Source organism: Anser cygnoides, chromosome 1 (assembly GCF_040182565.1).
Source record: "Anser cygnoides isolate HZ-2024a breed goose chromosome 1, Taihu_goose_T2T_genome, whole genome shotgun sequence".
Lineage (NCBI taxonomy): Eukaryota > Metazoa > Chordata > Aves > Anseriformes > Anatidae > Anser > Anser cygnoides.
Window position 1 is genome coordinate 126,675,106 of NC_089873.1, and position 22,115 is coordinate 126,697,220.

At 42.8% G+C, this 22,115-nt stretch overlaps 1 protein-coding gene and 1 long non-coding RNA gene across 2 annotated transcripts in view; one reads left to right on the top strand and one right to left on the bottom strand.

Moving 5' to 3' along the window:
- The window catches only part of PDK3 (pyruvate dehydrogenase kinase 3), a 60,575-nt gene extending 51,685 nt beyond the window's left edge, over positions 1 to 8,890 (bottom strand). Inside the window, exon 1 of the mRNA XM_048046002.2 lies at positions 8,608 to 8,890. Within this exon, the coding sequence (XP_047901959.1) occupies positions 8,608 to 8,713 (106 nt within the window). The 5' untranslated portion in view covers positions 8,714 to 8,890. The remainder of the gene's footprint in view (positions 1 to 8,607) is intronic.
- LOC136786684 (uncharacterized) lies at positions 1,432 to 5,019 on the top strand. The gene is made up of 2 exons (XR_010826045.1): positions 1,432 to 2,723; positions 4,535 to 5,019. It is a non-coding gene; the product is annotated as an uncharacterized lncRNA (long non-coding RNA).
- Positions 8,891 to 22,115: the final 13,225 nt, after the last annotated feature.

A 22,115-nucleotide genomic window follows, 5' to 3' on the forward strand; every position in this document is an offset into this window, starting at 1 on the left:
TCACCATCCCTGGAGGTGTTTAAAAGACGTTTAGATGTAGAGCTTAGCGATATGGTTTAGTGGAGTACTTAGTGTTAGGTCGGAGGTTGAACTCGATGATCTTGAGGTCTCTTCCAACCTAGAAATCTGTGATACTGTGATACCCAACCTAAACCTCCCCTGGAGCAGCTTGAGGCCATTTCCCCTCGTCTTATTACTTGGTGCTTGGGAGAAGAGCCCACTCCCCATCTCGCTAATGCTTCCTTTAAGGTAATTGGTTTTTTAAAGCTTTTAATGTAGAGGAGGCTTAAAACACCAAGCCAAAGATACTTTATTCTGTTTTTTGCTCTTCCATTATATTTGATTACAATAAACTGACTATGGAGAGGACTGATTTTGTACCATTGAGCTTATAATCACTTCTGCTTCCCACAAAAATGTATTTCACACTGTAGGCCATAGCTGGGTATTCCACAGTTTTAACAGCCTCCCTTCGCTCTCAGTTTTGAGAGCTTACTCCCAAACCCTTAGGGGAAATGTCCATAATTCCCATTAACTGTTTCAGAAAAATATTAAATGTTTCAGAAAAATACAAATCTCTGCATTATTCTTTAGTCCCAGTCAAGATGCCAAAGGGAAAGTTACTCTAAATCACCAGCATAAATAAAATTATAGTTTATGAGCAAAGACACACAGTTAACGCCGATTACATAAAAATACCACTGATAACACATGGTGTAATTTCCCTTCAGTCTCAGTGAGGTTAACAAAGCTGTTATCCACCTTGTTACAAAATGCTCTCAATGCTCTACAAAACATGTTACAAAAAGATTAGAAGACTCATCCTTGCCACCACTAGTTACCAAATCCATGTATTTACCCAGTCTACACTTTTTTTTTAAATGCTTGAGAAAGGAATAGAACAAAGTAGCAGCAGTTAGCAGGTAAAAGAAAAATAACAAAACATTATTCTATATTTTTTAACTTTCCTCTTTCTCTATTTGCACAGTCTCAAGCCTAATTTTGGAAAATAAAAACCACAAAAATTTGCACAAGTGTATGACATCAAAGAATTAAATCAGTGAAGGTATTTACAATACTGTGTTATTTATTTTACACTGACTGCAAACTAACGTGCTAGAGTTACACGTGTACACGGTAAGCGTGGCCTCCACCCAGGGAAAAGAATAATTTAAACAGGTCAAAGCAACATGTTAGAGAATGTCACGTTTACATTCAGCAGTTCAGAGAACAGACGGATCAATATAATAGCTTCTTACAACACACAAAGAGCATTAGAAAAATGTTTCAGAGTCACAGTTCAGCGCTTTAATAAAATAACCCTCCCTTTCAGCCTACTATTCCAACAAGAAAAATTAGACCCTTAAGTGACTCCAGGAACACGCACAAAAACATCAACATGCTGTAAGAAGGGTAGGTAGTAGTCTACAAAACACTTTTGCAATTTTGGGAAAATGGTAGCTTTAAAAAAAACATTAGTATATTAAGGATAACTGGCACCAAGAGAAGCTGCTTTAATGTGGCAGGTATTGAATTAGATAAAACAATTCTTAAATTCAAAGCCAAATCCTATAACTGATTACATTGTTTTGGACCACAGAAATACTGCTCTCTATCCACAGAAGAGTACTGTGAAAACTAGTTGCTGCTGGTGAAATGTTGACTATACATGGAATATTTTGATAAAGATTTTGTACTGGTCTGACTGGGACGGAGTCAGCTTTCTTCACAACAGCCCATACGGTGCTGTGCTTCAGATTTGTGACCAAAGACCAAAACAAGAGATGATGACACAGCAGTGCTTTTGCTACTGCCCAGCAGCTTCGAGGCTCTCTCTTTCCCAGTGAGTGGGCTGGGGTGGGCAAGAAGCCAGGAGGGAACACAGCCAGGACTGGGTGGCTGACCCCAGCTGGCCAAAGGGATGTCCCATACTACAAAACGTCACCGTCAGCAAGAGAAAGCCTAGGGGGGCTGTCTTCCAAGACAACCACCACTTGGGGCATCAGCCTACTGGTGGGAGGAGGTGAGTGCCTTAACATCACTTGTTTCTCTTCCTCTTTCCCTCTCTTACTAAACTGTCTCTCTTAGCTCATGAGTTTTCTCACGTTCGCTCTTCCTATTTTCTCCCCCGGCCCCATTGGGGAAGAGGGAGGGGATGCAAGCGGCTGTGTGGGTGCTGAGCTCCTGGCTGGGCCAACGCAGCAGGACGCTGTACACCTACTGCACGTCTCGAAGTTACTCCACGCGCACTGACTGTTTACCGCCCCGCTATCTCCTGCTGCTCATCTGGGCATTACGTCACAACCACTTCGTTCAGTTTTTCAGCTATTTAAGTCAACATGACTCGACTAATTTTTGGCTTATCCTAACGTCCTTCTCCGCGAGAGGCAAGCGCTGTGCTTGTCCAATCCCACAGCCCTGGGACCATCACCACTGGTTACTGCCACGAGCCCCCCAAGCAACAGCTGGGCTGCACCAGGCCTCCCGCATTTACAAAAGAAAGCGGGCAGCTCCCCACAAACACTGCCTTTGCATGTTGCTGCTGCCATCCTCTGAGCCAAGAGGATCCAAGCAGACTTCAGCTTATCCAAAACTTGTATCGGCAGTGGGAGGGGTTGTGATTTCCTTCTTTTTCCTTAGCTGTCTGGATACTATTTTGTCTTTTCCTGAAGATCAAACCAAAGATGAACTCAGCAGTCTTTATCATTACGTACTTCACTGAGGTAAATGCTGTATTTCGATGTTCTCCTTAACTACTGCAAAATATCTTTTTCTCTGCTTTTCTCTCCCTTGCGTTTTCACCTTTACTGTTATTTGTACTGCAATCCATTATACATATATATATATACACACACGAGAACTGGAAACAAGGACATAGATTTCTTAATGAATAGCATTTCAGTTCCTAACGCTGCTCTACTGTTCTCTTATCTTTTGTCTGCATCAGCATTTTGCTTTCAGAAATTGACACATCTGATATTCCTCACATCTTAGGAATTAGCTTTAAATATAACTGGATATGACAGCTCAGCTGTCCACAGCAATTTAAGGAATCTGTATTCCAAGTACACTAAAACATTGGATTCAGAATACATGGAGTTTAAATTACTGATTAAAAAAATGAAGTCATTTATTGCATAATCAAAATCATTAAAAATTTAAACCAACACTAGCATTTTTTGAGAACTCTGCAGAACTCAACTAGTGAAAAATGTAACTAGCAGCATAAGATTAATGAAAGCAAACCATTTCTGAAAAAAGTCACTATCAAACAAGCATACTTCACTCCCCAAACAGCCTCCAAAAGTGACTGATACAGACAGTTCTGTAATTGATCTAATTCTGCACTGTGAGCTAATACTACAGAGTACAACCCCAAAGGAAAAAGAAAAAAAAAACCAACCTTTCTCTCCCATACCACAGGTCAATAGTGACTGTTGAACCAAATTATTTAACTGGGACAACTCTTATGAACCTTCAGAACAATCGATACCAGGCCTTATAAAAAGCTTTGGTATTACAGACAGTGTGGGAATACCGCTGCATGCCAGAGAGGGGCAGAGCTGTAAATAGTAACAGGTTGTAAATAACAACAGTTGCATCACACAAAGGCTTCCAGCTACTTGCTGTGCTACAGCCCACTCAAAGACGACCCCTTTTTGTACTACGGGGTGCAGACGGAATCCATGCCCACAAAACCAAAAAGCAATACTCCCAAAACAATCCAAGCACAAGTGTACACAGACAATTCAGCATGCCCATCCTGCTTGCACTGGATCAAAAGGCTAGTCTGTCCATACAAAAACAAAGCCAAAGAAAGTTATTCTATTCCAACGCTAGGCAAAACTCAGAGCAGGATTCTATTTAAAGCTGACAAATATATCTAAAGAATAATACTGAAAACCCTGGAAAAGCCAAAGAAGTTAATGCCATGGTATTTTCATGAGGCCAGAAAGATCTCATGTAAAGAATATATTTATCTTTACAAAAATGAGACACAATGTATAAATACCTCAGAGAAAAAAATCTGGGCATCAAAAGGATCCTAACCTACCAATGAAAGCTATAACAAAATTGCTGGTCAGGAGTGAAGCCAGTAAGATTTAAAAAAAAGGCAATGTCTGACTAGCATTCATCTTTTTGATCTGATTCAGCGGTTAGCATACCACTGGCTAGTATTCAGGTTAAGACTTTTTTTTGGAAGATACACTTAAATCAAACAAGGCCTTAGAGTACACAGACAGCAGTAGAGCAATGCAGCTGTGTGCAATAAGCAGTAGGTAATTACTTTATAGCTCCTTTTAGCACTAAACTTTGTGAAAGTCTTAGCCAATCTCTCCACTAAAATTGCATTAAAAAAGCCTTTTGTGTGTAAAAGAATCTTATAATAGCCATCTTCTAAAAGAAGATCAATAATTAAGCTCAGAGACATAAGGCTGCTTTCGATCTCTACTTTCCAACCCCCATTATCTTGTTGTTCAAATTTTGTCTGCTCGTTACCTTGTCAGTTTTTTGTTTTTAAGCATGTTTTCAGTTTCAGCGCTGATGCCTTCCCGCTGCCAACAGGGCAACATGAAGTGTAAACACTCCTGCAGGAATCTGAACTAGCACTGCACACACAAGTGACGACACCTGACAGCAACACCGGTACCTGGCCTGCTCTTCCTGCCAGGTTTGGAACAGGCCTACACGTTTCCTCAAGACAGGTAAGTTTAATGGGGACCACAAGCTAACCAATTTCATACCAGAGATTGCATTTAAAAATGAGGAGGATACATTGCTCGTCTTTTCCTCCAGACAGGCTCCAGAACACGTCGGCACCCAAACGGCATGTACTCACTGTGATTATCTGCTGCACGCTCCAGTTGTTCACAGTACAGCACGACTGCAAAATTACTGCCTTTGTGATACTCCTCAATGCCAGGCTTTGCAGCAGTTGCCACAGACACTTTGTTTATAACCAATGAAATCAGGACTTCCTAAACCACGTTCCACAACAAGAGCTCATTCAGCCCGTGATTCGCTGTCTTCTTCCTTAAGTATACACTTGACATTTTTGTCCAAAGTCACGAGAACTATGCGGTCTGTGATCACTAACGTACGACAAACAGCCGGGAGTGCGTGCCACTCTGTTAAGCTTTACCTATACACATAGAGAGCTAACCAAAAGCACGTTTAACCTCAGCTACAAAATCCATCCAAAACGTTTGATCTGAGACTTCAAGCAAAAAAGGCTGCAGCTCCAACCGGCCAAGACAGCTATAGTACTAAACAAGCCCCAAAAGCACGGAGTACCTGATAAACCGCAGGTACTTCGTCACCTGAGCAGCAGCAGTGAGGCTTTTGCGTTAGTATAGTTTACCAGTGTACATTCACAGAACAGCAATAGCAAACCAAAGTGAATCTTTCATGCATAATCAAAGGATTGCATGTAATTTACATCACTTCTCTTTACTCGTGCTCGATTATTTTGTAAATAACCTTTTCAGTACAAGTGCTCTGGTCAAGAAGCATTCATTAGTAGCCCTACTGCCAGTTGTTTACTGTCAACAGCGTGACCCAAACTACGCAGTCGCACAGAACTTGCTAGCTCGGGCACAGCCCCGTGACAGTTTGGCTGTAAGGCTCGTGGCTCGAAGCTAGCCCTTAGCAAGCCAGGTGGAGTGAGCGCAAGCCTCTCCGGGTGCTTTTTCAGACGCTCGGGCACTGCTGAATACAGAAACTTCACTCTCTCCAGCAGAGACTCCCAACTGGTTATTTGCTTTCCCCAGACGTGCTTGACTGCCCAGTTACCCTCGTATGTAGCTGCTGTGGCAGAATACTGGCTCTTCCAAATCAACCTGCAGTCCTATAAGGCTTGCTCTGCACAGATGAAGCAAATTTAAATTAGGATGTTCTATCAACGCTGACATAAAATACGGATCTCCAGTACTGGTATCCCACACCCCCAAACCAGTCCAACCCCAAAAGTGTACAAAGCCTCACGCACCTGAATGCCTCTATTTAGAAGCTTGTTTCAGAAAAGCTATTTTAGCAATTGCAACTGTGCCATTTAGGAATGCCTGCACTTGGAAGCCTACCAAAATAACTTCCAGGGTAACTACCAAGTTTAGAAGTACGTGTGTGAATCCAGGTTTTGGGGGGCTGTTGGGGAGGGGGGGGGGGGGTTAGACCAGAATAATTATAGAGGCCTGTATAAACCGTGTGCTCAGTTTGTGGCGCAGAGGTCCCAAGCCCATGGCACTGCCACCCCTTACAAAGCTGTGGATGCTACAAGGACAGTTGCACGCCTGACAGAAAGTAAATCACGTGGGGCAGAACATGGTATGGGGACACAAATAGGACTCGGCTAGAAAAAAGAACAGAAAGCCACTGCTTTAAGTATTGCTTTCTGTTTTGTTTCACTTTTTTTTTCATGTTAATGAGTTAGTTTAAGTAGCTTAACTGTTTTTTGTAGTAGTTGCACTGAGTTAAGCTTTTAAATGCAGTTAAGTTTAAGTTGCACTGCGTTAAGTTTTTAAATGCACGATGTAGTCAGTTTATGGTAGCTGCCTAAGACCAGAATTTCTTCTTCCCATCGAGCAGTCAGGCCACGTAAACATAGCTGAACTGCACCCTTAGTGTCACACTCTGGGAGCCTGGCCTATTTGCTCTCTTGAGAGCTTGTCCCCTGTGCCACCAGTAAATTCTTTTTCAGGTAGCTCAGGCGGAAGTAATGTAGCTACCTGACATACTGAGTCTTGTCCAAGCTTTCCATGCCTACAGCACCAGAGTTCTTGCCCCAGCATCCACCACCTTGGCATTTTGTTGCCAATTTCTCCCAGAGGCCTCTGAAGTCTCCAGTCAAACTTGAAAACATCCAAAACCCTCAACAAGTTAAGTAACTGTGTGGTTTTTAACCTATTTGATTAAGCCACTGTAATCTTCCTACTCAGGTTTCCTCAGTAAACATGCACGCTAAAGAGAAAGTCGGTGGAGATGTAAGCAGCCCACACAGCTTGCTAAGTTTAAGCTGATAGTTTTAGCAAGACGCAGCGTAAGCTACTAATCTTGTAAACTCCTGAAAACATCCCGTGGTGATCTCTGGAGCCTAAGCTGCAGGTATTTCTTTCTTTTCTGCAGAGGTTTTAAATGATAAAGATTACAGTTTTCTCTCAGTCTTCAGACATGACCGCACTAAACTATTTACCATAAGAACACACCAGATTTCACAACCACATCCAGTGACAGCAGCTGGGAGCGGACCCAGAGAACAGCACTGGCCAGGCTGTAACATACTTGCCTTACTCTGGTCATATCAACTAACTGAAATCAGGCTTAAAATGAAGAAATAGGACTACTTCCTCCTGGAGGAGACGGAGACATTTTTTAAACCATGAAGTAATACAAATACTATGAGGTTAAAAAAAACTAGCATTACTAAAAGGTTGCCACAGCAGAGATATCCAACAGCAAGTAGTACCGCAGGGACAACTTGGGATGGTGGAAATCCTCACCAAAACATTATGTTTTCCCAGAATACCAAAGACAATAAAATAAAAACTGAAGTATTTACAGCCCTCTAGTCACAACTCAAGAGCCTCACAAATATCAGTGCTTTCCCAGCAACAACTCACAAACTGAACGTTCAATTAGACAATGGCGAAATGAATTATTTAGTGCCAGGACTAAAATAGAGATACTCTGGTTTTAGGCTGCTGCAGAGACATGGCACAAGCAGCATAAATGTTGGGTAGGGAAAACACAGCAGCAAAGGAATGCGTGGGGAAGGCCAAGACAGACTCGTGAACAGAGACGAGAGGAGGAAAGCAAGGGTGCTAGTCATGTTCCCTTTTTGAAGTAACCCAGGACGAGGCGTGCTGTCGGTTTTTGTTTTGTTTTAATGATAAAAGCCCTGCGTCACTAAGACACCATAGCAAGAACACTCCCAGTGCAGGCTCTTTAAACTCGCAGCCTTCTTTTGCTAATGCCATTGCCATGAACATGCAACCGCTTCCACTTTTAATCGCTTTGTGGCTTAACACCACGGCCTCGTTTCTGTCTTCTCCTGCCTTCAACGTGCTACTGGAACGGAGGAGCACCATATTAAGCTTCACGGCGCTACGCGTGACCTTTATGTTTACTTCACAGGCAACATTCATGGGATAACAACATGTAGGCAGCCCTGGTGCCAGATGACGGCAGCCAAGCAACCTCTGACCCAGATATGAGAAACTTATTGTGATCTCGAGCAACACGCCAGCTCCCCAACAGCCACACCAGCCATTCCCAGACCTGGGTCCCGTGCTCCCGACGAGAAATACCTATTTATTCACCGGGAAAGCTGCCTAAAGCGCACAAAATCCCCACGAGCAGGTGAGGATTACACCCCAGCTGTAAGCACGGGCACGGGGGGGACAAACGTCTGCCGTCCCTCCTGCGGCCTCGGGGGAGGCCCGGCCTCGGGGGCAGCCCCCTGTGTCCCCCCGGGGAGGCGAGGCGCGGCCGGGCGGGGCGCCCAGCGGCCTCGCAGGGGAGGACGCGAGGCCTAAGGCGGCCTCGGAGGCCGGGGCCGGGGCCGTCCCGGCGGGGGCCGCTCCCCCTCGGTCCCCCCCTGCCGTCACTCACCGAAGTCGAGGAACTGCTTGATGGAGAGCGGCGAGGGGGAGAAGCGCGAGTAGTACTCGATCTGCTTGGGGATCGGGCTCTTCAGCAGCGCCCCGCACAGCCGCATGGCGCCTCCCCGCCGCCGCCCCTAGCGCGCTGCGGCGCCGCGGCCACCCGCGCTCATGCCCGGGGGCAGCTCACGCCCGGCCCGGCCCGGCCCGGCCCGGCCCCAGCGTACCGCCCGCTGCAGCCCGGCACCGCACGGCCCGGCCCGGCCCTGCCCTGCCCTGCCCGGCACGGCCCGGCACGGCACGGCGGGAGGGGCGAGCGCAGGAGGCCCGCCCCCCGCCCCCGCGCAGGCGCGTGCGGCGACGGTTGGAGCCCCCCTGCCCGCCTTCGCTAACGGTCGGGCCGCTGAGGCGGGGGCCCCGTACGTGTTTCCGAGACCCCCCTCGTAACGCAGCAGCTGCCGTGGTTGTGCGTGCTGCCCCACCGCATCTCCCACAGCCCTGTGTTCCTTGTGAAAACAGCCCATACCCGGTGTCTGTCAGGCTTCAGCTCTCCGGTGCTGCTCACGATTTCCTGGAAAGTCAATTTTCTATCTGAGAAAGAGCGCGCGCCTCAATAAAGTTAAGATAATTCTGATCGCTAAAATCTAAAGTCTGGTGTTTGAGAGCAACGGTGTACCGCCAAATGAAATCACCATTTCTCCTGCTTTCACACAATCACAGAATCATCTAGGTTGGAAGAGACCTCCAAGATCACCCAGTCCAACCTCTGCCCTAACACTAACAAGTCCTCCACTAAACCATATCACTAAGCTCTACATCTAAACGTCTTTAAAGACCTCCAGGGATGGTGACTCAACCACTTCCCTGGGCAGCCCATTCCAATGCCTAACAACCCTTTCGGTAAAGAAGTTCTTCCTAATGTCCAACCTAAACCTCCCCTGGTGTAACTTTGCAGTCCTGTGTTTTAGATACATCTATAGCAAATGAACTTAATGACAAGCTGTCACAAATTCCTTTATCTTTTCTCCAATGAATTCAATACAAACTTCAGCACATTCAAGGTATTACTATAATTTTGTAACCCAATCACAAGAGAAAGAGGTACTCTTCAGTTCCGAACGTCTCTCTCCATCCTTCCTAACGTGATTGCCCTTACAGAATTGGAGACTGAGAAATCCTGACCTAATGCACAAAATAACTTCTAATAGCTGGAAAACGTTTTAAAATCACTTCAATTGCAGGTTACAGAAATAACTGTCCTGAAGAGACATGTCATGTAATCAAGGCTGACAAAATGAAACATCTCCTGTAATTCTGAAGCTTTTTTGGCAGATGACGAAAAGTGTTTTTAAACTTTTGCTATACACTCTTCAGGATTTGATTGCGGTTTATCTACAGCGTAACTTTGAAATGAGTTGGAGAATTATGTGGCAGCAAGTATTATCTTTTTCCATTACAGACAGAATTATCTTTCCCCATATTAACACAAATGTTAGCAGGTACAAAGGATGATACATTGTCAAAATTTAAGCCACATGGTTATGTATGCCTTTTACATTTTCAACTAATCCTAATGTGATTTCACTTCTGCCTCGAACATAGCAAGACCACAATTACTTACAGAGATGCCTTTCTAAACACAAAACATTTTTTGCAATATAAACAATGTCACAGCATCACTTTGTTGGGATTTTTTTTTAAACCTACATTCACCAGACCAGGTAAAAATCGGAATTGCTTTTGTCTGTTCTGACACAGACTGAAAAACATAATGAAGGTACAGGCAAAGTCACTGGAGAGCAGAGCTGTGCTGTTCTCGTCAAATGGACGTTCAACAGCTCCTCTCTACACTGGAGAATCCGGTCACATAACCAACAGATAGAGCCCTGAAAACTCTTCTTACACACAGTCAAGACAAATACAGATGACAAACTCGCCCAACAACACTGCCTAACCTTGTACATATGAAGACTACAAGACTTGGATGAGTGAACATAAAGTGCACATAGATAAATCTACAATTGTCTTACCAATTGAAGAGTAATCCTAGTTCTTAAATAATCTGCCTGAACAAAGAGAAATTAGTGACATAAACCCTGTTAAGTAGAAAATGTCACTGGGATCAATAGACGTAAACTATAAGCTCACGATTTTATCTCCTCAGGAAAATTTGCACATGTAATGAAATGGCTGAGAACTGTGTGGTGACCATGCAAGACACTGCAGTGAACTGGAAGGGGAGGAAAGAGATTTGGTTTGGCAACTGGATTGTTGTTTTGCTTCCCAGAACCACCAGCATCCATGCTCAAACTGAGATATCCCTCACAGAACATAACAGGGTAATCAGAAGTCTCTAGGATCATTTAGAAATTAACGATGTAACATAACAACTAGAAGTTAAACTTTGATTTAATTGGCATCATACTGTGTGGAAAGAAGTGGATTACCTAGAGGAAAATTCATACAGAACTGATAACAAACCATTCACACCACTGGCTTTCACCTATGCTTTGATTTTAAAAAATCAAGGAAGTAATGGAAGCCATGCAAATATGCTTTAAGCAGACAGGAGAAGCAAGAGCTCATCTTCAAGATGAGGATATTGCAGTTTATATTTCACCGTAGGTATTTATTAAAACATTCATATTGTGTTTGTCAAAGTAAACTCTTGGATTTCTCTTACTTGGAGCTTTGTTTCCTGAACAGTCGCTGAAGTCAGTATCTATGTTCACAAGGAGGGGTAGGATCTTGCTGTAAAAATCATGATGGGTCAAAAATCATTTTCAAGGTAGTATCTTCAAATATATCTTTATTCTTTGGTAATAAATAAATAAATAAATAAAGGCTTCTTTAACCATTTCTCTATTTTGCATTTTTGATAGTTCTTACTCCTAATTTTCTAGTTTATTTCCTAGCTCAAACTCACGTATGTATTTTCTGCTTAGAAAAAAGTTCCTTGTCATAAGCTGTACTCAGAATGCGGCCTGGCAACACACCCAGACCTGGGAAGTGCCCCCAGGCCCAGCAGCACAGAAATCCTGAGAACCTGAGCACAACGGTCAGACGGACAGACATCCAGCAGAGCCAGCTTCACCACAGCTCCTTCCCTTAAACTCCTAGAGGCTGGTTTTCATTACTCCTCTATCACTTCCACACTGGTCCTGGAGGGGAAGAGGGCCAGAAATACTCTCTGATATTCTTTGCTCTGCTTCCCCCTGCCCCTGCCCAGCCCCCTGGAGGTTCCCACCGTCTCCGGTGAGCACACAGGCAGACCAGCCCATGTTTGGGGGTTCATTGCTTTTGGCTCCCTTCATGCAGAGCATACGCTTTCCTCCTTGACACCTATGTGTGTGAGCAGTCTCGATATGGGAACTCAGTGGAGCCACAGGGATGAAGAAGGAACACTTGTAGTAGTCAGAAAAATTCGGTTACTAGAAATGAAAGGCCTTGACCAAATTAGTTTTCTTAGTGCTAGCTTACAGTTAGAAATTACTCCTATAGAAAATTACTCCCATAGAAATTTGTAGCAAAAGTTCATCTGGGAAGTTCAGAAGTCACATTTTTGTTAACTTTTCAGATCATCTTCTTCCAGGACCTGTATATTACAGGTGTTTCTGTTTTCAGGGAGCAACAAAAGCCTTTAAAGTTTAGTCCAATTAAGATTTATTCTCAATGAACATTTCAGATTGTTAAAACACCAGAGCCATAATCTCCTTAACAAAGCTTGTCTTTCTTCACTGCAGAATACTTGGTAACTGCAGGGGATTCAGCATAATGAACTTCTTTGTATATGTGTCAGAGGAGGGGAAAAGGAATGTTAAACTGTAAACCAAGAAAACATGGTTATTAGTGTTTTCTGGACACAATGCCTCTGTGGAATTCACAGTAATTTTTTAACAGCAACAAAAAAAAAGCTATATTGAAGTTATTGTACCCCTATATCTTAAAGTTCAGAAGCACTCATTGAGAATGGGTATAATACAATTGAAACACTAACAATAACAGTAACCAATAACAGTTATTTTGGGGAAATTCACACAGAGAATTAGAGTCCCAAAGTACATTTTACAAAGCGACAGAAAAAAAAAAACAGCACAGAACAGGATAAACTGGTATAGTAGTGAGACGTTTCATACAAATTACTTCTGCTCATAGTACTAATTTTTCTCAATAAGATTGCTGTATTTTCACACCTGCCATTATGTGCTTTCAAGGGGAAATTAAAGTAACGGATCATGCAAAGCCACATCGGGAACACACGGAGTTAGAAGGGAATAAGGGTTCTTGATGAAGCTTTCTTAAACTTCAAAAAAGACTTGTTTTCATTTTGTATACTTTATGTCTTCCTAACATTTATGCAAGCAGATGGGTAAGTTTGGATGGGCTACTACCCATAATGGTCAGAAGATAGGTAGCACTCAGGCATGACTTTAAAGTAAGCATAGTCACTAACTACATGTGGGATCACATGAGTAGTATTAGATTGTGTCACTGTCATAGTCTACCTTTTCAGTCATTCTTGTCTGTTACCCAAGAAAACAAAGTTTCTTTACTAAGTTTTTTTTTTTTTGCCAGCAAAAGCTGGTTTTCATTATATTTAGTATTCCTCATCCCAGTTATCTAACCAGCAAAGTTCAGAGATCTTACCAAAACAAGCATCAGGGGCTATCAAAAATTATATTCAGTAAATCTAAGAGTTTGGAATTAAATATATATAAGTACATGGCTTTGTAAATAATAACAGTTACTATATAAAAATGCTTGTGAAAGCATTTGCAATTAGTTGGCTCAAAAGTACTAGTTTTTTTAGAGTATGAACTCCACATGTCTCCTAATTATGTAGCTATCCTCAGTAATTTGCTTTAGAAGAAGTAGAGCTGGCTGCCACTATGGTGGCACTGTCAGCTGTCTGTCAGATGACACCATCTGTTTGTCCAATATTAACAGACAGAGCTACGTTATTCTTTAACAGCCCATAAAAATTTCATCTCTGGGGAAAAAACAAATATGTGATTTTCTTTTGCAATTGTTCGGGAGGTGCAGGAGAGAAAATACTTGCCACTAAATTACTAACAGTAAACACATATAAAAAGAGTGTAACTACTTCTCTCAGTCAGTGAGGAAAGCTCACTTTATGAGTTTACCTACTCTTACCTTACTCTTTTCCTAACACTACACAATTAGCCACACTTTTTCCTTTTGCTTCGTGGGTGTTTCTCTCTATTCCCTTCCCCGTCAGAGTTTACATCTGCCCTTTTCTCAAATGCATTTCGGGGGAAGAAGAGCAGGGAGACCAGCAGGAGCCAGGCATTGTGGTTGTCCAAGCGCCCAGCCAGTTCCACATGGTGTGATCAGAGCCCTGAACCCCACTGGGGGCACAGTCCTGTTGAAGGGGGTTTGCTCTTCCAGCCGGCAGGTAGAACATCAGTGGGATGGGAAGTCCCATTTTAACCAAACAGATGGTTGACAGAAAGGAACAGTGCTTTAATCCTGGAAACTGCCTAGGAGAAGGATTCTTGCTGCCACAGTATTTTGTTCTACCTGTACCATAAGAGCAACTGTTGGAACAAGTGAGTTAGAACTATGACCAGGTGGAAGAGAACCATACCAAAACAACCTCTTCCCCATAAGATTATGTCTTGGCACTACTTTTACTATTCAAATGTTCAAAAATGACACAGCCAGATCCTAACTTGCATTTAAAACTTGTGCAAAACTGAACCTAACCAGCAAACTTATGCCAAGGATTTATATTTAAACTTATCTTCCAGAAACAGCTTGTAAAAACACCAGCTGAGGAAGAGGCACTAGACATACATCAGAAATACACTTGTGGGTTTTGTACTAATATCCTAGATCCATTAAAATAGGATCACCAACCTTCTCCAAGGAGGAGGACAGCACCAGTTTGGCATTAAAAAAAGGGCAGAGTCCCTAAAAGAAATTCTTTTTTTTTTTTTTTAATATTTTTTTTTCTTCCCTCACAGTCATTCACGACCTTGCCAGGGAATCTCCTAGAGGAAATTCAAATATTTATTTCAGTTTGAGCTGATGTAACCATACCCTGGCACACCTTACCTCAGTGCCTTTCTGTTTGCAGAAATTGAACCCTGTAGGAGTCTCAAGAGGAAAAAAATGAAAAGGAGCTAGATCTTGCTACATGGGATTTACCATGCTCAGCAACAGCAGAAGTTCTTGTATTCTCAGGTAGATGTAATAAAATCTGCAATTTAGGAGAGTAGATTTGAGTTGTCTTGGCTCTGAATGTTCTCAGCTGGAAAGCAATTCCTTTTCATTCATTTTCGTTAGAACATTTGTTTTCCACACACTCAGTTCTTCAAAAGAAAGTCAGTTTTGTCTGAAAATTGCCATAATCTCACAGGAAGTTGTTCCCATCTGTGCTGGTACTCCCACTGCTTGACACCCTATAAAGTGGGCTTCTGGAGCACTGGAGAAGCAAGTTTCCCAAGGTTTTTATGCCCCAGTCTCCACAGCGCTGCCATATGGACTGTCCTGAAACTGGGGCTTTTTGGTTTCTGTACAGTCCATGAGTTGAGAATTAAAGATGCCAGGAAACAACATGTTTTTTGTAGAAATATCAAAACATTCTTGTTTGAGAAACCACCCATTTTATGGGATTCTTTAAACAAAATAGTGTGGAAGTTCAGCTCCAGAAACAACTGGGAAGAAGAGCTGCTCTGCTTGTCATAGCAGAACTTTCTGAATGTTAAAAAGTCTTCCAAAGTATAATTCCCGTTCCTGAGCTGCACTTTCCAGAGGTAGCTCTGTGCCAAGAGGCAAACAAATTAATATAAATTATAAATCTAAATACATTTGTAATGAATTGTCAGCCATTTTCCTCTAAAAGAAATAATAATTAAAAAAAAAAAAAGTGACAGAAACAGAATTTTAGGGAAGGACAAATGCATTTTACGATTACCCTTTCTTCCAGATCTTGGCAGTAGAAAGTGGGATGAGAGAAGAGTCTCAGTTCCAGCAGCAGCTCTGCCCACTGAGGATGCAGTGATACAACACTTTGTTCCTCCGCATTGATCAGTCTCCTTTTCACCCCATTATGATATCTCCCTGTATTTCACACACCAAATGATAAAAGATTTATAATTCAGTATCGTATCAAGTGCTTTTCTGCAATCAATAAGCATTACTTCTACCAGAATGCCTCTGTATAACAAACATGCAATTACAGTGATTTTAAGTATCAGGTTTGTCTGACCTAATATGTTTTATTAACCTGTGGTTTTTAGTGTTCATCAGGCTTTTTCACTCTATATATTTACTCATTATTTTTATTTTTTTTTATCTTAACGTAAGCTCATGGAAAATTTAAACTAATGACTGTAGTTTCTTCAGTTTCTCTGGGAAAAGCACTTTTCAGCCTTTATTCAACCAATAAATTTTTATTGTTCCTGTTTTCATATATTTATTCTGTTTATTTATTACAGTGCAAGTGCACAGTAAAGAAGCTGAGCTGGCTTACGTAACACAAGTTAAATATTATCTTTGGCCTTTTTGTGACATCCTGAACTTCAAATATACTTTTGCACCTTTTGCTGATACTGCCTTTTGCCAGATTCTGGAGTTCCTCTTCACTGCAGAGTAAACAGCAAGATACGTTTTGTTTGTTTTTCTGTAGTGGTTTCCGAACTGTAGCTTGTAGATGAGTTTAGATGAGAAAACAGGCAAACACAATCGTTATGTCTGTTTACAGTGACTTTAGAAATTAGCCCTAAACATAACTTTCAGCAAATGAAGCTCTGCAAGGAGAAAGAAAAGAACCATTAAAGGAAGATTGCCTCTCCTCACTGACACAAGAAACTTCTGTCTGGTTTAGAACAGCACAGGAGTTTTTGTTAGAGAGAAGCTTTTCTTGTACACATTGTACAGCTGCTCCTGCACCATAACACTGGTTTCCCTTTTGACAGTGGGGAAAGTCTGACATCTGAAAGTCAGTGTGGCTGCTCAGATCAGCACCTGTAGTGGGACACAAGACCAATGCCAGGTAAGAATCCCACTACATTTTCAGTCAGCTTTGTGTTCCTAGTCCAAGAAAGAAGTAAACACATCCCGTTCGTCTGTCGTGTCCATGCACCTGATCTTGGTAAAAGGAGCAGGCCTCAATTCAGGCCCGAAGGCCCGCTGTCAACAGCTGATGGCTTTTCCATCAGTACCACTTGGCAAATTGCCTGGGTCTCTGTGCAGTTTCCTTGAAGAAGATGACTGAAAAATACTGTAATTTAACAAAAGAAACAAACATGTATGTATATATTTTAACTTCTACCTATGAAGCATATTATACAGCTTGTTTTGCAAACTATTCTGACGGTCAGCAGGGAAGCATAGCCTGAGAGTTTCATGGGTAGGGAGAAAACTTCTGTTTCAGTGCTTGCTGGTAGATGTTTGCTTTAAGATAACAGGAGTGATAAACTGCTGTCATTTAGGTGAGAAACGGATCCTGTGCAGAAATCCGACTACATGGAAGTCTTACTTTCTCCACATTGCACCATAACACAGGTCTCCACGTTTGTTGTAGGATGGATTAGCTTTGAAAGATTAGATAGGGATATGGATAAGAACAGAAACGCTGCTGGCCCAAGGTCATATTTACACTTCATTAAACAACCAAATAAAAAGCATGAGGTTCTCACACTCAAATCATTAGCAATGTTTTCACATCTATGTAATTTTAATGCTTTTCTGCTGTACTTCAGGCACACTGAAAATCAAAATAAAGAACAGAGGCCATTTTCTCTTATTAAGGTTGCTGAATGCTTGCTTATTTTCAGTTCTGCTCTGTAGACCTTCAAAAGCCCCTAACCACTTCACCAGCATTGACTTCTGGTAGTTTGGTGTCACAAATGCCTAATGAGTGTGATACAAATGCAACGTGGCCTTTCTAAGTCAGTGAAAAGGGGAAGAAATGTTCATCAGGTGCACTTACGACAGTGAAACTGCAGCATTAGCAGGCCTAGATAACTGTAACCTGTAGCTCAAAATGCCTGTCTTGTATATATAACAGCTATTACTGTTGGATGACCACAATTAGTAAACCCCACGTTTCCAGATAAGATACCACATCAAACGTGAGCTGAACTTCTCAGCAGAAAGTGGGGATGAAGAAACACTTGAGAAAAAGCAGCACAGAACGAGTTGCTCTAAGAAATTTTCTTTTGCTCTATTCTTTCAAAACACTCTCAGAAGAACACAGGGGGACTAGTGTCACTCCTCACTATCCTTTAACAATGTGTCAAAGGGAAAGTTGGATTCCAGTTCCACTAACAGGAAAATAACCTTTCTGAGCCAGGCTTAGTCAAGGAAACGGTAGTTTCAAGGTAGTTGCAAGGGTGCATTTTTAGGTGTTTTGCTTTTGTCTCCTGACTCATTGTTTATAATGGAATGATATTTACCATCTTGTTTGTCATATTTATACCTGTTATATAATTTTTCACCCATTAAGATCAGACTTTGATTATTTTATTGTAGCTTGCATGTTTTACATGAAAAATATTCTCATTGCTATTCAGTGACAGCTGGAAAATTAATGTCATATGAATATTGAATATTGTTCCTCCCAAATCAAAGACCCTCTCCTTCTCACAGAAATGGTTCGAGTGACACAAACTGATTACATGACTACTGTGTGGTTGAAATGTTTTAGATGTGCTGCAGGGACGGTTACCAAGGTATTAGATTATGACTGTAGAAACATTATGCAATGCATACCATTTCTAAGGTACTTACCTGTCCTTCTTCATCCAGACTAGATCTCCCTTCAAAATCACTTCTTATTTATTCATGAGTGTCATAGCTGGCAATTCTGGTTTAATGCTTAAGTTCACAGAAAAAATAAATGTCAAATGCTTTTCATCCAAAAAATCATTTCATATCATCCTTCTAAATAATTTTATTTGTGAAAATAAATGAAGAATTTCAATTGTTATGATTATTGCCAGCATTACCAGCAGGTTGAGGGAGGTGATCACCTCTACTCGGCACTGGAGTGCTGTGTCCAATTCTGGGCTCCCCAGCACAGGAGAGACGTGGACATAGCAGGGAGAGTCCAATGAAGGGCCACGAAGGTGCTCAGGGGACTGGAGCACCTCTCCTGTGAGGAAAGGAGGAGAGGGCTGGGACTGTTCATCCTGAAGAAGAGGAGGCTCAGGGGGATCTCATCAGTGTCTGTAAATGCCTGAAGGGAGGGTGCAAAGAGGACGGAGCCAGGCTCTTCTCAGTGGTGCCCAGTGCCAGGACAAGAGGCAGCGGGCATGAACTGGAGAACAGGAGGCTCCCTCTGAGCACCAGGCAGCCCTTCTGTGCTGTGCGGGTGAGGAGCCCTGGCACAGGCTGCCCAGAGAGCTGTGGGGTCTCCTCCTTGGAGATCTTCAGAAGCCGCCTGGAGATGGCCCTGGGCAGCCTGCTCTGGGTGTCCCTGCCTGGGCAGGGCTTGGAGCAGGTGGCCTCCAGGGGTCCCTGCCAGCCTCAGCCATACTGTGATTACAGAACAGGAATTATGAAGTATATTTTCTTATTTATTGTTACTCATCATTAGCATTCAGAGAAAAGTTTGAAATGTTCCCATACTTATTTGTTGTCTCAACTCTTTCTCCCACCAAAGAATATGTTTAAAGTACATAAATTTCTTTCAACGTCTTGATTTTTGACAAACACATTGAAATGTTTTGACAAAAATTCTCCCAAGCATATATACTGATACACAGAGGCTTTTTAAAAATATATATATATATATACACACACACATTCTATTTCATCTTTATGATTTAATGTAGGTTCATGGAGAGACAAAGACAAATGTGAAGCACTTCAGTATAAGCATGTGTGATTGCAGGATGTGGGAGAATAGTGCATTAAAAATGGTCAGCTCAGTACAGCACACTATTCTGCCTTGCCACACTGAGCAGATCAAAAGGAGCTCCAAAGAACAACATTCATGATCCAGAAAAATTGCTTAAGGCATGTCTTGGTAAACAATTTCAGGGAAGGTAAGAAGCCGAGACAGCTCTGAGGAAGAATCTCCAGCCTGGCCCCAGCTGAAGTTGCCCAGTTGGCTTGCTAACGCTCCAGCTTCAGAATCAAAGGGCACTCCTTGGCTAACAGCTCTAGATAAGCCAGTGCTGAGTTGTCATGGAGTGCTGCTCACAAAAGGCTGGACTTTGCAATTCCATCCCATTTTGATCCTCTCGGTCTGAGCGTACAGCCGGCACCTGCGGCTGTATCAGGCTCAGGCCGTGCCACAAACATGCAGCACACAGCGGGTGGCTTTCCCACCCCCCCTCCTGTCCTTCCCCGGGGCTGCCTCTGTGCCCTGCTCTGGGCACGAGCCCAAACTCAGGGTGTGCTCGTGTAGGGAGCTCAACCCGCAGAAGCAGAGAACTGCTCCCACGTCCCCACTCCTCACCAGACCAGGGAAGAGAGGAGGTTACAGGTCCTCTCCAGGGCTGTGAGAGAACCAGGGTGACAGTAGAGCCTCTCCTTCCAGCACGGGGTTTGCTCAGCGGTAGTACAGCGCCTCTTCTTTAAGCACAGCCTGACTCTAAGCGTGGCGGCAGCTTTCTGATTCTCTGATTCAGACATCAGGTGGGAGCTCATTTAAATCAAGCCATATGTAAAGCAGATGTAGGAATGCGACACCACTTCCTGCCTTCAGACAAAGGTCAAAGCGAATTGAACTGGAAAATGGCATGTTCTTTCCCACCAGTTACCACTTAAATTGCCTTCTCTTGAGAAGATTATAGATGTCTCATAATAAACCCTTTTGGGAGATGCTACGTCTCATTACAAAGAAGCAACTACAGCAGTCCTGTACCAATCAAGATTTTCACTGAACTGATTAGAGAACTTTTATCGCCCAGTAGGGCAATCAAGACAAGTACACATCTCATCCATTCAAAAAACATACAAAAACAAACAACATTTGTAATCTTATAACTGTAAACACTTGTTTTATTGAGTGACTTACATTTCCCGTTAGGAGCAAAGCAGCTATTCCATCAAGAAGTCAGTCATTTAGTCAGAAAGGCAAATATTGTCATTGCCAGGAGGAAGAAGAGCTTTATAACCTTTAAAGCAGCATAATCTAACTGTACCTCCTGCCATCTTTCCAAACGGCAGCGCAGCAGAAGTGGATTTTAGCCACTGAAGTTGGAGCATCCCATTGCTATGGAGCTCAAATCAGTTCTACATCATTAAAAGCGAAACCTACCATAATTACCCCCAACAAGTCAGAGGACTACGACTGAAAAATCTCTGTGTTACAAGCAAAATCTTGTTCCCAACACAACGTGAATGGACTTGCAGACCAAAGCGTCCCCAGCAGGGCCTGCAGTGCGTTCACAGGACTCAGCCCTGGAGCGGGGCCGTACTCTGTACGTCCCGGGTGGTGCTGGCAGCAGCAGTAGGAGTCGTGCCACCAGAGCAGGCTTACTGCAGGTTCTCCTCCCTGCTGAAGGAGGCACTTAAAAACAGCCACAATGGTTTTGTTTTAATCATTAATCAAAGGCAAATAAAATGCATTGAAGGAAAGCAAACACACACACCGTAGCACAAACGCAAACAGGCGTTTCAAATGCAGGGCAGGTTTCCATGGCTAATTCCAGGGATGGAGGTGAGGGAGAGGGAGAGGAGGAACTTGGAAGGAGAAAGCTTGCTTTCATTATAGTTACATTCACATCAGAGATTCCTGACCTTTTACCTCACGTGAGCAAAGAAAGTCATAGTGTGTGCTGCGGGTGGCTTGACGTATTACAGTGTGTGACTAGGAGGTTCAACCTGTGTGTATTCAGACACACGGATACCTGCTTGTGCTGGAAACATTCCTGAAACTATCTTCACAGGTCCTCTCCCTTCAGTAGGCACTAATTCTCCTGTGTCATTGCAATCTGGCTTACTCAGCAACGTGCTGCTGCCAGCTCCTTTTGTTCATGAGGAATATATCCCCATCAAACGCAGCCTCTCTGGCGTGGCTGGCAGCACCATCCTTTGAGAGGCTTTGACAAGAGGAGGGAAGGAGTCTAGGCTGGTCTCCCACTCAAATTCTTACTTCGTGTTTTTATAATTATCAGTCCTGGAAACGGAAACTGAGATCCAAAAGAAGTTAGGAAGGGGCAAAGAAAACAGGCTGTTTCACTGGTGGTTAGGTTTGTAGATTATTGCTATTAATTAAAATTACAGGACCAGTAGCCCAGTGGAATAGAGGCTCAAAGGCTGTTACTGCACTACAAGTAACATGATTTAGGGGTATGAAAAGAGAAAAATCACAGTGTGATTTAAATCCCAGTGTCTATTTTGAAAGCTGCCTTTACAAGAGGGAGAAGCCCCAAACTCCCCATTCACATGCTAATTCCCTTGTTTCAACAAAACGGTATTCTCCTTCACCTATTTACATTAGCATAAAATCAGGATCCTGAATCTGCATTTTCCATAGGTTTCAAAAGACAGCCAGCTTTCAAAATTTCCAAAATGCATCTACTCAGGGATAGTTCA